Here is a 14,963-nt window from a genome sequence, read left to right on the forward strand (position 1 = left end):
TCAAATTAAAGTTAAGACTGGCGGTGATCGTGTGATAATTTATCTTCTTTATATCTAGCCTTTACTGTTTATCTAAGTCTCTAGAGGATTTTGTATTTTTATCTTTGTGGCTACTTGCAACCAGTCGGATCACTATCGCCACTTACTGTATCCGTTTTCCATATTCCTTACATCCTTGTTGTTAGTCTAGTTTGTTGCAGATAAGTGAATATCATTTTTAACACCATCTTTCCAGAGTTATTTCCTACGATTATTTTAATGTCCATGTGCTGAATTTCTTCACGTTCCAGTCCATCCTTTAACAACAGTCTTTCAGTTGAGTATTGAGGGCATACCACAAGAACATCTTTTGATTGTCTTCCGTTGTACACCTGTTTTGTGTCGGTTTAGCCTCATCGGCCTGCCTTCGTGTTGCCGGTCCTGTTACCCAATCAGCGTTTGCCTCGTTATTCCAGTTCCCTGCCCACTGTCTTGTGATTAGCTCCTTGTATGTTTTGACCTGACTGTTCTTTGTTCATTTGTGTCACTGTGTTCAGCCTATAGTTCTCCAGTGTGTATTTATTGGAGATTAAATAGTTTCATCTTTAGTTTAGTTCCTGTATCCTGCCTGCTATGGAGGAAATATTTATTCATAATTCAAATTGAAAGTCCAAAGAGAAAACAAAGCAAGATCAAATTAAAAATATTATTTTTTCTTTTTTAATTTTCCATTTGGCTTTGGCTTTTGAATTTAATATTTGGCTTTTGAATTTCAATTTAACATTGGCTTTTAACTTTCATTTAATATTTGGCTTTTGAATTTCAATTTAACATTGGCTTTTAATTTTCATTTAATATTTGGCTTTTGAATTTCAATTTAACATTGGCTTTTAATTTTCATTTAATATTTGGCTTTTGAATTTCAACTTAACATTGGCTTTTAATTTTCATTTAATATTTGGCATTTCAATTTCCGAGGCGTGGCCCAAAGGCTGGTGGGAGGGTCTGAAACGAAAGGGGTGCAGAGGCACCTTATGAACAGCAGGAGGAGCTGACTGCTGGGGAGCATCTGTCTGCAGCTTCAGGCTTGATGGCCTCTTATTTCACATGATAGAAAATGATGATGTAGGCTAAACACAAACGACATTTAATGCAACAACAGTGAAGTTTTCATGTAGTTACTATAATTGGGCCCGTGTTAGTGAGGACTAGATTAGGACTGGATTTAAAGCTGATTCTGGTTCCCAACTTCGCCCCAGGTGTGTCTGTTTAAAACACGACTCAGACAACTTCTCTCTTTTGATTTTTTATTTAATTAAGCAACAGTAGAAACATGGGTGTGGGTAGCTCTGCTACGTGTGTTTGTGTGTGGTCAGATTTCGAGGACTCACACTTTAACTACGTTACTTTAACAAAATGCAGCCAGCTCCTTTAGAACTCTTTATTGGAACAATAAATAACCTTACAGGAAGAGTCAACAACCAGCCAAACTGCAGAACTGCAAACTTTCTGCATTCAGGCTGTTATGTTATGAAGACTGTCACATATTTTACATTGGGTTTTTTTTTGGGACTAGTTTCACATAGGCATACATTATGTAAAGGACCTGGCGACGCAGATTCCCATCACCATAGTAACTTGCTGTGCCTGCGTGCAAGAGAGGAGAGGGACGTGGCTCATGTTCCCACCCGGATCAAAGCCTTTTATATAATGACAAGTGTAATGGATTACAATTTCCAAAACAGTAATTACATTACAGTTACTAATCCAAGTAACGCTGCATTGCTGCATTACCCGACTGTAATTTGTTTTTTATCCCTGGTTATGTGATGGCGTGATAAGTATGCATGTCGTAATTTAGCGCGCGGCAGGTCAGGTCACGTTGGCTACTAATCAAAAAGATGAACAAAGGATGACGGAGAGAGGAATACTTTCAACAGCTAGAAGCGTTGTCATATATATAAAGGCTTTGATCCGAGTGGGACATCCAACATGTCACTGTGAGCAAAGCAGGGCAGCGTCCTGCTCCTCTCTCTCCTTAGCGAGTTAACTATGGTTATGGGAATCTGCTTCGCTAATGTAGGGCCCTATGGAGTCTGTCTTGTAGCTTTTTTAAGTTATTAATTTCGCGATTCTGTCCATTATTTGGTATCACTGAAACAATACGGCACTACATTAATGCTGCCATCAGTCTGGGCGTAGCCCTCATCGAAAAAAAAAAAACTTGCCACAGGGCCTAATAACTTTTCTAGGGAAAACCCTGAACCTTCATTAAAACCCTGAAGAGAGAAACTACCTCAGTCCTCTGTCTGCTTACTGCGCTTGGGTCCTCCTTCTCTGCTTTTGTCGCACTAACATACAAGGTGAGCCCTGCATTAGTAGCTAATGTTGGCTCCTGTCTTGTTGGAACCCTGTGTCATCTCAATTATTGAACTCTTTAATTGTGCTCACATGGTGCCAATTATCCCAAAACTAAGTGTGTGTTCAATCAAATCACTACAATGTACCACACATCATAGCTGTGCTGGTTTTATTGGACCTAATGGGATCTGAATGGATTGGAAAACACAGAGGAGACAAATCATGACTTAATAATTACATTTAATATGCAGGCATTTTCTCCTTCATACACAATTAATATATAAAGGTGGTGGTTTGAGGTGTAAATTAACATCTCCTTTGTGGTGAAAGCCTGCTGTGTCTCTAATGGATCGTCTCTGATTTTATTATTCAGCTCTGCTTATGAATGAAAAGGTTTTACTGCTTTGTAGCTTTTAACTTTAATGTGATTCTTGATTAAATTTAGCTCCCCTTGATTCCATTTTTGCAGCGTTTGGAGTTTCTTTGTTGTTGTCGGCTGAAAACCTTGGAGAGGGTTATAGACTTTGAATCAAACAGAAGTAAAAAATAATACCTGTTTTTTCTTTTATGACTACATCTTTCTCTCTGCTTTCTAAAAGCAAAGCAGAGACACATAAACCAGACATGCATGTTAATCATCTGTTACCCATCATCCCCCCTGTTCCGTCTACCTGTCTGTCCTCTGAGCTTTTCTTCAGGAGACTGAAACGCCCGAAAGAAAAAGTCCAAAACAGGAAGTGAAACAGGTGGGATTTTAACAGATCTGAGAGGATATGTTCATGAGGTCAATTATGAATCTGGATTTTCTGGATCAGGAAGACATGTATGCCATTTGGCTTTTTCCCTATCCTTTATTGTGTTATGTATCTTTTTGTGCACGTTATAGGTTTACAAAGTGAAAAAGCCCAAAGTCCCCCCCAAAGGAACTTACCATCTCCAACAGAAAACCCTGTTCACCAACTGCTCCAAACAGCTCTATTGTAGTCCAGCCTTTACTTCAGAGACAAACGTGGGTCACTTTGGAACACATGGTATAATGCTCACCTAGCTGCTAGCATGACACGCCCTCATACTCTGCTCCTGACTGGCTAGTAGTCCTTACCTAGGTACTGTCAGGGCCAGCCCTCATACTCTGCTTCTGACTGGCTAGTAGTCCTTACCTAGCTACTGAGCATGTGCGACTCCCAACAAAGATGGAACAGAAGTGAGATGTCTCACTCTGTAGCTAGAACAGAGAGCTCAACACACAGGGTGAAAAAGGAGCTGCAGCAATGTGTAGTACCACAAATATATGGTGTTTTTTGAAAATTAAACCACATAAACCTATTCTGGTACAACCTCTAAATACAATTATGAACCTGAAAATGAGCATAATATGAGCACATTAAGAACGACATACAGTGCCTTGCGAAAGTATTTGGCCCCCTTGAACGTTTCGACCTTTTGCCACATTTCAGGCCTCAAACATAAAGATATAAAACTGTAATTTTTTGTGAAGAATCAACAACAAGTGGGTCCCAATTATGAAGTGGAACGAAATTCATTGGCTATTTCAAACTTTTTTAACAAATAAAAAACTGAAAAAGTGGGCGTGCAAAATTATTCAGCCCCTTTACTTTCAGTGCAGCAAACTCTCTCCAGAAGTTCAGTGAGGATCTCTGAATGATCCAATGTTGACCTAAATGACTAATGATGATAAATAGAATCCAGCTGTGTGTAATCAAGTCTCCGTATAAATGCACCTGCTCTGTGATAGTCTCAGAGGTCCGTGTAAAGCGCAGAGAGCATCATGAAGAACAAGGAACACACCAGGCAGGTCCGAGATACTGTTGTGGAGAAGTTTAAAGCCGGATTTGGATACAAAAGATTTCCCAAGCTTTAAACATCCCAAGGAGCAATGTGCAAGCGATAATATTGAAATGGAAGGAGTATCAGACCACTACAAATCTACGAAGACCCGGCCGTCCCTCTAAACTTTCAGCTCATACAATGAGAAGACTGATCAGAGATGCAGCCAAGAGGCCCATGATCACTCTGGATGAACTGCAGAGATCTACAGCTGAGGTGGGAGACTCTGTCCATAGGACAACAATCAGTCGTATACTGCACAAATCTGGCCTTTATGGAAGAGTGGCAAGAAGAAAGCCATTTCTTAAAGATATCCATAAAAAGTGTCGTTTAAAGTTTGCCAAAAGCCACCTGGGAGACACACCAAACAATGCAAAACGTTATGTTTGGCGTAAAAGCAACACAGCTCATCACCCTGAACACACCATCCCCACTGTCAAACATGGTGGTGGCAGCATCATGGTTTGGGCCTGCTTTTCTTCAGCAGGGACAGGGAAGATGGTTAAAATTGATGGGAAGATGGATGGAGCCAAATACAGGACCATTCTGGAAGAAAACCTGATGGAGTCTGCAAAAGACCTGAGACTGGGACGGAGATTTGTCTTCCAACAAGACAATGATCCAAAACATAAAGCAAAATCTACAATGGAATGGTTCACAAATAAACATATCCAGGTGTTAGAATGGCCAAGTCAAAGTCCAGACCTGAATCCAATCGAGAATCTGTGGAAAGAACTGAAAACTGCTGTTCACAAACGCTCTCCATCCAACCTCACTGAGTTCGAGCTGTTTTGCAAGGAGGAATGGGCAAAAATGTCAGTCTCTCAATGTGTAAAACTGATAGAGACATACCCCGCGAAGCATTACAGCTGTAATCGCAGCTAAAGGTGGCGCTACAAAGTATTAACTTAAGGGGGCTGAATAATTTTGCACGCCCAATATTTCAGTTTTTTATTTGTTTAAAAGGTTTGAAATATCCAATAAATTTCGTTCCACTTCATGATTGTGTCCCACTTGTTGTTGATTCTTCACAAAAAATTACAGTTTTATATCTTTATGTTTGAGGCCTGAAATGTGGCAAAAGGTCGAAACGTTCAAGGGGGCCGAATACTTTCGCAAGGCACTGTATTTCTATTCTCTGATTGCACTCTCTTTGCTTCATTTTCAGAGATGATGAGATTGACAAACGGAGACATAACATGGAAATGAAAAACGGGATAGAATTAGATCAAGTAAGACAAAAGTTGCAATAATATGAGATTAGCTGATAAGATAAATAAATTAGGCAAAACGAGAAGAAACAACACAATGAGTTTAGATAGAGATGAGAACAGAAAATAAGATGAGACACAATGAACAGAAGGGATGCTGAGATTTAAGAAACAAGACAAGTCAGACAATTGTGAGAAGACAAGATGAGATAATATTCAACAAGATGAAACGAGATTAAAGTAGATGACATGAGACAAGGGAATTCAAGACAAATGAAACAAGAGATAGGAGAACAGATAAGGTGAAAAACATACGTAAAATACTAATTAAAATGACTTTAGTATACAATATGATGTCTAAGATCCATTCAATAGATTGATATATGGAATATTACATGCAGCACAAGTCGGCTAGAAGTGAGTAGAATGTACACAGAGACACAGCGTACAGACAGGAAAGTGTTTACTTCTGAATGGTAGATGGTGAAAACCAATCCTCCTCTGTATACTGGCAAAGCTTTAAAGATAAATCTGCTTAGTCTTAATACTAACAAAGTGCTTATTCCCACAGCATTGTTCAAAGGACCACACCCCCTGAATACACACACGCACATTCACCCAGAGAGACAGACAGAAACAGAGGATAAACGGCAAGGATTGCTGCACTTAGGGTCAGAAACAACAGATAAACAGCAAGGGGATTGTGAACATAACTTTGCAGTGCAGGAAAAACAACAACTCATAAAGACAGAATTTATTAGAGCTGCTGGCTCTTTTAAAGAGCGAGACCTCTGTGCACCTGAGGGCCCATGAAAACATGAAACCTGCCATCAACAACAGTAACAATGATGTGTAACATTAACAATAATGTGTGTCGTAACTACATCAGCAGCAACCTGAAGATAACACTGTGTTTCTTTATGGCTTTAAAGATAGCAGCATGGCTAAAAATATGATTGGCAATGTCAGTCTAAACGTCAGTCTGTTTACCACTCTGGGCCAAACCGAAATATCTCAACAATTGATGTATTTACATGACTTGTACAAATATTCATAGTCCCCAGAGAATGAATGCTACTGACTTTGGTGATCCCATGACTTTTCCTCTAGTGCCATCAGCAGGTCAAAGGTTTCACTCAACGTGTAAAATATCTCAAAATCTACTGGATAGATTGGCCCAAACTTTGTTCAGACTTTCAGCCTTGACCTCAAATAGTTAAGGTTAGATAGTTGAGGTTAGGCATTGACCTTGAATGGTTAAGGTTAGATGGTTGAGGTTAGGCATTGACCAATAATGGTTAAGGTTAGATGGTTGAGATCAGGCAATGACCTTGAATGGTTAAGGTTAGATGGTTGAAGTTTGCCATTTACCTTGAATGATTAAGGTTTGATCGCTAAAGAGGTTAGGCAATGACTTCAAAATAATTAAGGTAGATGGCTGAGGTTAGGCATTGACCAATAATGGTTAAGGTTAGATGGTTGAGGTTAGGCATTTACCTTTAAATGGTTGCGTTTTTGCATTGACCTTGAATAATTAAGGTAGATGGCTGAGGTTAGGCATTGACCAAGAATGGTCAAGGTTAGATGGTTGAGGTTAGGCATTTACCTTAAATAGTTGAGGTAAGGCAATTACCTTGAATAGTTAAGGTAGATGGTTGAGGTTAGGCATTGACCAAGATTGGTTAAGGTTAGATGGTTGAGGTAAGGCACTGACCTCAATTGGTTAAGGTTAGATGGTTGAGGTTAGGCATTGGCCTCAAATGGTTAAGGTTAGGCATTGGCCTCGAATAGTTGAGGTTAGATGATTTAGGTAAGACACTGAACAAGAATGATTATGTTAGGAAAGGGATAGGGTTAGGATCTTTGGGCAGCGAGTCTCACAAGAGTTTTTGCACATCTACACCATCTAGACACAACCCCACCAGCCTCAGCTGTACTTTATTTAGTTCATTTTGTGTTTAGCTAAGGTAGTGAACATGGTAAACATTATACTTGCTTATCATCAGCATGTGAGCGTTGTCATTGTGAGCATTGTAGCATGCTGATGTTAGCATGTCCGTACGCTATTGGCCTTTTTAATTGTTTCCACAAACAATTCAACCAACTACTATTGCTCAGATCAACATGATATTTGTAGTGGATATGAATAATTCACAACAATGCAAAACTGCTCTGGGCTATATGTGACTCCATGAAGTCCAAGGAGGGTACAGAAAGGTACGTGGTGTCCTAGAATGTGTGACAGTTTTAAATGTTAAGACGATGCTGCAGAAGAACTCTCTGCTCTGTCAGGTTCACTGGCCGCATGTCGAGTTTAATGATGAATCATGGAGGTTAAAGCGCATTGGGAATAATCTAATAACCTAATCTAAAAATAATGATCCAAAACGAAAACAAAGATGATGTATTCCCCTCTGTTTCACTTCCTCAAACCCTCTATCCATCTTCATTTGAGCGGAGGCTAAAACATCCTAGCAAGATAAGGAACCACAGAGTTTTAAAAAAACAATACATTGTGTTAGGTTTACTTTCTGAGCATTTGTTTTAGCTTATTCATAGGGGAGGGAATTACCAGATGCCCCACAATGCAATATCACGCGGTGGATATGACACGTGCCTTTGATGCGGCAGATCGGGGTTCGATTCCCACTGCGATACATCAACCAATGTATCCCTGAGCAAGACACTTAATCCCTAGTTCCTCCAGAGGCACACAGACATATATAGCAATTGTAAGTCGCTTTGGATAAAATCGTCAGCCAAATGACATGTAATTATCACAATACTTATGTTATTATTATTGTGATTTTGAACATATTGTGATATTCTGCAATATATTGTAATGTATTACCTTTTTCCAACTTCCATTGTCCCTAAACTCAACTGCACCATCTAGTGCACTCAAAAAAACAATTGATTTTATTAATCTAGTACCAAATAGCTACACATCAAAATTATGTTGGTGGCAATCAGTGCAGCAGCAGTGAATAAATAAAAACATAAAAAATAATAAAAGCACATACAATATAAAAAAAGGCATTGCACATAGTGCCCATATGAGCCTTTGCAGAGTTGCAGAGTGTTTAGAGTGCAGAGGGCTTTCTGTGTGACAGTAGTCCTTAGCAGCTACAGGTTGTATTTGTGTGTGTTTGTGGGGAGGGAGAGGGAAGGTAGGGTTGATGGAGGCTGCAGCTCTGGGGACAACACATTCTCAATGCCATCGCGTCAGAAAGGGACGCTTGGTCAGGTGCCAGGTGTCTCTATTTGACGCTCTCGGGACTCGCGTCTAGCCATTTGGCGCCATATTTAGACGGGCTTGGTCGGGACTCTTGGCATCACTTTTTGACGCTCTGGGTCGGGACCTATGTTTAACTGACATGCAACACAAGAAGGTTAACACCAGACCCTTCTCAGCTGTAACTGAGAGTGGGTCTGGGAAAGGTTCATTGACAGTTCATTTCCAGAGGGGCGTCACCAACGGACGCCACTCAAATGCCTCTTGGCTCATTGGATAGTCCTTCAACCAATCAGACCAATGATCCGGGTGACGCTTTTTCATACAAAAAAAAAATTTTTGATTTTTTTTTGTTCTGGTTTTTGTGCCCTCCACGCCCTACTGTCTCCTTGCAGGTGTTGCATATTGCTAATTTGTTATCTTCTGCACACACGCTGAAGAATTTCCAAACAGCTGACATGTTGCAGGTTCATTCACCAGGTTCCTTACATGTGGGAGAATAGCGCCGACACACGCTTCACACCGCGAGCGGGTACACGCCACACACGGCGGAGAAGTTGAGAGAAAGGAAAAAGAGACTGTGTGTCTGTCTGTGTGCGTGCGTCCTTGAGAACTATAACTCGTATAACTTATGTTGTCAGTTAATTATAGCATTGACCGGTATAAAATCGGCATATGTCAGACTGACCTGCCGGTCCCTGGTCATGGTGAAGCGCGGCTTCGGTAACCGTCATGTTGAATGTAAACAAAAAGCTGCTCGCCGTCGCTGCGCTATCCTCGTCGCGTAAAGCCCGCCTCAACGGTTGTGATTGGTGTAAAGCCCGCCTCAGCGGTTGTGATTGGTGTAAAGCCCGCCTCAGCGGTTGTGATTGGTGCCTCAATTTTGAGGACATTGGAAATGGGTTTGAATGGGCTCTTCGCCAGACTGACCTGCAGAGCAAATCTCAAATTTGCCGGAAGTTCGTCAGGGTTTACCCAGGCTAGGACATTTGGGTTTGGAAAAGATCGTGGGTGGGGTTACAAAATGTACGTTTCAGTGACACGGGACACAAACCCCGGTCTCCTGGATGAAAGTCCTGTATTGTTTGATCCATCTACCACCCCAACCTACCACCTTACGCAGATTTTCGTACTTTCATGCTACTCTAATGTGAGCCTCTAATTGCTCTAATTGAAACACACACCTGATATCCATCGTGAATCAATTAAAAATCTATATAAATCTTTATAAATGTGTCAATATTACAACAGTGCATGCGCACTAAACCCCAACCATCTTGTCTGTGATTGGCTGGAACGTGGTTTGTTGTATTTTGGTGCACAGCCTGTGCCCCTAGTGTTTGTTTGATGTTTACGACCCCTATGTTATCTCCTGAGACCGGGCTTTTTCACAGTGTGTTCAGGGGGCAGGCAGCTAGCGGATCAAGGAGAGGCGCCTACGATTTGAGACAAAAATGAAATCGCACTGAAACCATGCAGGAACTCATAGTGCACCTTTAAACGCAACACAGTAGGAATTAATTGATTTAGTCGCAGATATTCTCCTTTTTAATGCTGGTGTGACTAAGCCTTTAGCTGGGTGTCCAGGTGATCATGTGCCATGGTAAATCAACAGCCTGCAGGTTTTCATTCCTACCAGAAATGACTCTACCTACAGTACTGATTAGCTCTCCCTCAGGTAAAGTAGAGGAAGTCATCTGTGAAATAACCTGCAGACTGCTGGCTCTCTAGTTTAAACCAGACACAGAGACAGAGCACCTTAACACACATGTGAAAGTGAGCTGCTTCTGTAAAATACATTGTCCACTATTTAGTAACATTTCTGAATCTGTGTGTATGAAAGTTTCATGAATGAAGGAAGAGGAGGAGGTGTGTGTGTGTGGGTGTGTGTGTCTGTGTGTCTGTGTGTTTGTACACAGTAGCATCCACAAAAGATGCTAGGATTTTAACAGCTTAGCTGCTAAAGAATATAAACCACGCACGCACGCACACACTGAGTGAAGACTGCTCAGCTGATCCAGCAGCTAGTGTGAGTGTGTGTGTGTGTGCGTGCTCTCTCCTTCCACCAATTAGCTTAATTAAAGTGTTTGGACATAATTTATTGACAGCAGGAGACTCACAGAGAAAGAGAGTGAGGGAGTCCGCCCAGCAGCTCTCAGATCTGTTTATTCAAGAAAAACAACTAACCTTAAACAATGCTTTTTGGATTTTAAAGTGGACTATAAATATATATATGAATTGACTGGAGAGTAACCTCCCTTTGGGATTATTAAAATACTCTAGGCCTATCTGTCTGAAATCAGCAGCCTAGACCGGAGCTGTTTTAAGAGAAGCTGAAGGTAAAACAGCAGTAAGATTCACTAATATCTGCTTAAATCTGCAGCTGAACACATGATCAAAGCAGGAGAAGCATGGTGAAACACCATCAAATCTAGCAAAACCTGGGAAAAGCCAGTCAGACAAACCAAAACCTCCTAAGAGCAATTTAAGGCAGCGAAGAATCGGTTCAATACCTGCTTAATGCACATGATTAGACCCACTGAAGCCTGCTGAAGCCCAGTCAAATCCATTCAAACCAATCAAATCAAATATATATAAAGAAGAAGAGAAAAGTCCAACCTGATCTGTCCCTGTAAACCCTTTTATGCTGGCAGACGCTGAGGCTGACATAGCAGCAACACCCTGAACCATTCACTACAACCTGCTCACAGCAGCAGCCTGACACATGACACAGCTCCAAGAAATAAGGACAAACCTGGCACAGCTTCATGGAACAAGCAAAATATGGTCAAATGGTCAAATTCAGTAAGTAAAAAACAAAACAACCTGCTTTGATCTGCTGCATAAGAAATTATCAGAATGCTGAAGCCAGCAAATCGATTTAAAGGTGCAGTAGGTAAGACTTATACAACTAACTTTCTGTCATATTTGCTGAAACTGACCCTATGTTCCAGTAGAACTTCATGAAGCAGGTCATTTAAAAAATATATCCAGCTCCTCTGGCATCACGTACGTAGGGCGATTTGCAAAATTTCACAGCTCCCTGTTCAGACGCACCAATCAGGGCTGGGGGGGGTCTAATTGTGTGTGAATCACTGCTCATGCACACGCATTCATTCTCCCTTGTTGGGGGAGGGGCTTAGGAGACCATTTTGGACTTCAGCAGAAAGGGGGGGAGGGACTGAGAAGTTGTCGATGTTCAAATTCTTTGGCTAAGTCCTGGATCTTCACAATCCTACCTACGGCACCTTTAAATCCACAAAAACCCAAGACCAGACTATAGCAGAAATCAGAAACCCATGGAAAGCCCCCATGGAACAGTAAAACCCAAATCAAACCAAGCAAAACCTGGTGAAAACAGACCAGCAGTCTTAACCTAATCACTCCCAGTGAATCCGTTATTTTTCGGTAAAACTGCACCAAAAATCCAGTAAGATTCCCTAACACCTGCTATGTTGGGTTAAAACACGGGACAGAACACGCGCTGGGTTGGAGTGACCCATGTGCTGGGCTAACCCAATTCAACCCAAATGCTGAGTCGTTTGATTTGACCCAACACAGTGATTGAAATGAACTCCATTGCTGGGTTAAATATTCCACATTCACTGGGTTAGTGTCTCCTTTGCCTTGATTTTGTATTTAATAATACCCCCCAAACAACCCCAGAATTATGACCCAGCATAATCAGCCCAGCAATAGGCCTGCAGAAACAACCCAGTGTACAAGGCAAAAGCCTAACCCATGACCAGAGCCGCTGAAACCTGCTGAAGCCCAGTGCAATCCATCTAAAGCCAGTCAAACGCTGCAGCCTACAGCCTGATCACACACACAGTAGTAAGCCCAGTTCAACGTGGCCAGACCCGAATCTGCCCCGATTTTACAGCCATGGTTTTATAAACAGCAGCCCCCCAGACGGGGGACACGCAACAAATGTGTCAATTCTCGTTTGGTCTGCGGCAACCAGCCACACACACACACACACACACACACACACACACACACACACACACACACTGCGGGATGGAGGCAAAAAATCACGCATATGTCATTCTTTTTTTCCCACTCACCGTGCGCTGTGGTGTGAGCAGCCAGAAGCCAGCAGAGCAGCAGCAGGTAGAATCCCCCTGTCCTCCTCCTCCTTCTCCGCACCAGCACCTCCCAAACATCACCCCTACATCCAACCAAACCCAGCTCCATGCTGCCCGGCTCCAGTCCCAATGAGCCCGAGGGAAAACACAGCAAATCCTGCTGCTGTTTGGTTTTTTTCTTCTTCTTAAATCCTCCACAGAATCCAACTGTCAATTAAAAAATCTAAAAGAGAAACTCAGGTTGGTGAAGCAGCAGGATGATGTTAAGGAGGAGAGAGAGAGAGAGAGGGGGGGTAAAACAGCCTCTCCTCTCCCCCAAAATAAACCTCCCCGATCGGGCTTGATACTCCCCCCCAAAAAAAGAAAGAAAAGGAAAGAAAAGAAAAATCCCAAACAAGACACACACACACGCGCGGTTAGTTCCTTCTTTTTTGGGATGAGAAATAAGTTCCAGTAACTATGGAGGCAGAGTCTCCATCACTCCTGCCCGGTGCAGCTGATTCCCATTCACACAGATGCAAAGGAGGGTTAAAAAAAAATCCACGCTTCCTTCCCGGAGGTCTGCTCCGTCTGCCGGGGAGAACGGATGGAGAGGGTCGGAAGAGGCGGAGGAGTGTGGAGGGAGCGAGTCGAACTCTCCCTCTCTCTCTCTCTCTCTCTCTCTCTCTCTCTCTTTTCTCTATAGGTCTATACAGCTGGAGAGAGAGAGAGAGAGGGTGGTAGAGAGGCATAGGCAGAGTACAGCGCTATTGATCTACAGAGGCTGGAGCTAAAGCCCGGAGCTGGAGCAGAGCGGGGTGGAGTGGAAGCTGGAGCCCGGCAGAGGAGGCAGAGCGGCGGGGAGACATTAGCTGAACTCTCCTGCCCTCTCTGGTTACACCGGGAACTTTAACACTTTAATTACAGATGGGAGAAAACACTTATCAGCACCAGCAGCTAAGGCTAGGCAGATTTGTTTTTCTTGAATAGCCTAATTTGACAATGCAATATCCCCCACAGTTGCCACAGACCCATTATCTCCTTAGGATAGTGTTTATAACCTGTATATATTTATTACTTCTACTCTATGTTTACAAGCTCCTGGTTTACAGTTGTACTCATACTCCAGTTACAGTATTTATAATTTGTTATATATTTTTTGCACCCTTTTGTATGGTATCTAAGTTTTTTTTGTCTATTTTATTTTATTGACCTTGTATAATCCTTTTCTGTTTTAGTCAGTGTGCTTTTCTTTGCTCTGAGCTCTTTTTACTTGACTCAAATAACCTGCACAAGAATTCCTATGTGCCTGGATGGTTTTGTGTATGCACAAATGGCAAATAAAAATCTTGGATCTTGAATTGATGTGTATGGAAGCACTTTTCCGCCAAGAAAATAAAGAAAGATGAAACGTTAGGAATTACGAAAATGTTCACGTTCAATCAATGCTGTGAGATGCTAAGACTAAATAAAATAGTAAATCAACATTTCGAGTTGTCGTTTTTATGTAAACTGAAAGTTTTGACTATCAAATTTGACTTACTAAATATAGTCAACATGCATTTCTTCTTTGTTTTGATTTAGAATTGTGAGGCTTATAGTCCTATATAGTAGGCCTAACATTTGACCCAGTAGGCCTTTATTACGTTTGACTGAGAATGTCAATATGTTTTTGACTTATTGTCTCAAAATTTGGACTTACCATTAGACATGTTCATTCACATGTTATTTGTTTTGCAGGTATTTGCTCATAAAACAAAGTATTGGACAAATTGAAATGTTGATCTGATGATGGTGACAGATGAAAAGTCAAAGGATCACCAAAGTCAGGATTCATCCTCTGGGGACCATAAATGTCTGTCCAAAATTCCATGGCAGTCCATCTAATAATTGTTGAAATATTTCAATCTGGACCAAACTGACCTGACAGACCAACATTGCCATCCATAAAGCAACCTGTTCTCACTCCCAAATTGTAATATATGAACGCTTGGGCGGTGTCTCTCAGCGTCAGATCAGACGCTAAAATCCCCCCTCAGCGTCTGTATGGAACGCACCGGGTAGAGCAGCAGTGCGCCCGCGGTGCTCTAAGATGACGTAGTAAGAGCTGCGTAAAGAAAACAGGACTTTCACCCAGGAGTTTGTTGTCCCGCGTGTCACGCAAACGTTTTAAACATTTTATAACCCCACCCACGATCCTTTCCTAGACCTGTTATGGCTGTGGCTATGACCCAGAACACAGAGCATCACAACACGGAGGAA

The 14,963-nt window shown here is 41.8% G+C and overlaps 1 protein-coding gene across 4 annotated transcripts in view; it reads right to left on the bottom strand.

Moving 5' to 3' along the window:
• Positions 1-13,355, bottom strand: part of dcc (DCC netrin 1 receptor) — a 338,290-nt gene extending 324,935 nt beyond the window's left edge. For all 4 annotated transcript variants that reach the window (XM_039780568.1, XM_039780567.1, XM_039780566.1 and 1 more), the window contains exon 1: positions 12,702-13,355. In XM_039780568.1, coding sequence (XP_039636502.1) covers positions 12,702-12,831 — 130 coding nt within the window. In that variant the 5' untranslated portion in view covers positions 12,832-13,355. The remainder of the gene's footprint in view (positions 1-12,701) is intronic.
• Positions 13,356-14,963: the final 1,608 nt, after the last annotated feature.

Source organism: Perca fluviatilis, chromosome 17 (genome assembly GCF_010015445.1).
Source record: "Perca fluviatilis chromosome 17, GENO_Pfluv_1.0, whole genome shotgun sequence".
Classification (NCBI taxonomy): domain Eukaryota; kingdom Metazoa; phylum Chordata; class Actinopteri; order Perciformes; family Percidae; genus Perca; species Perca fluviatilis.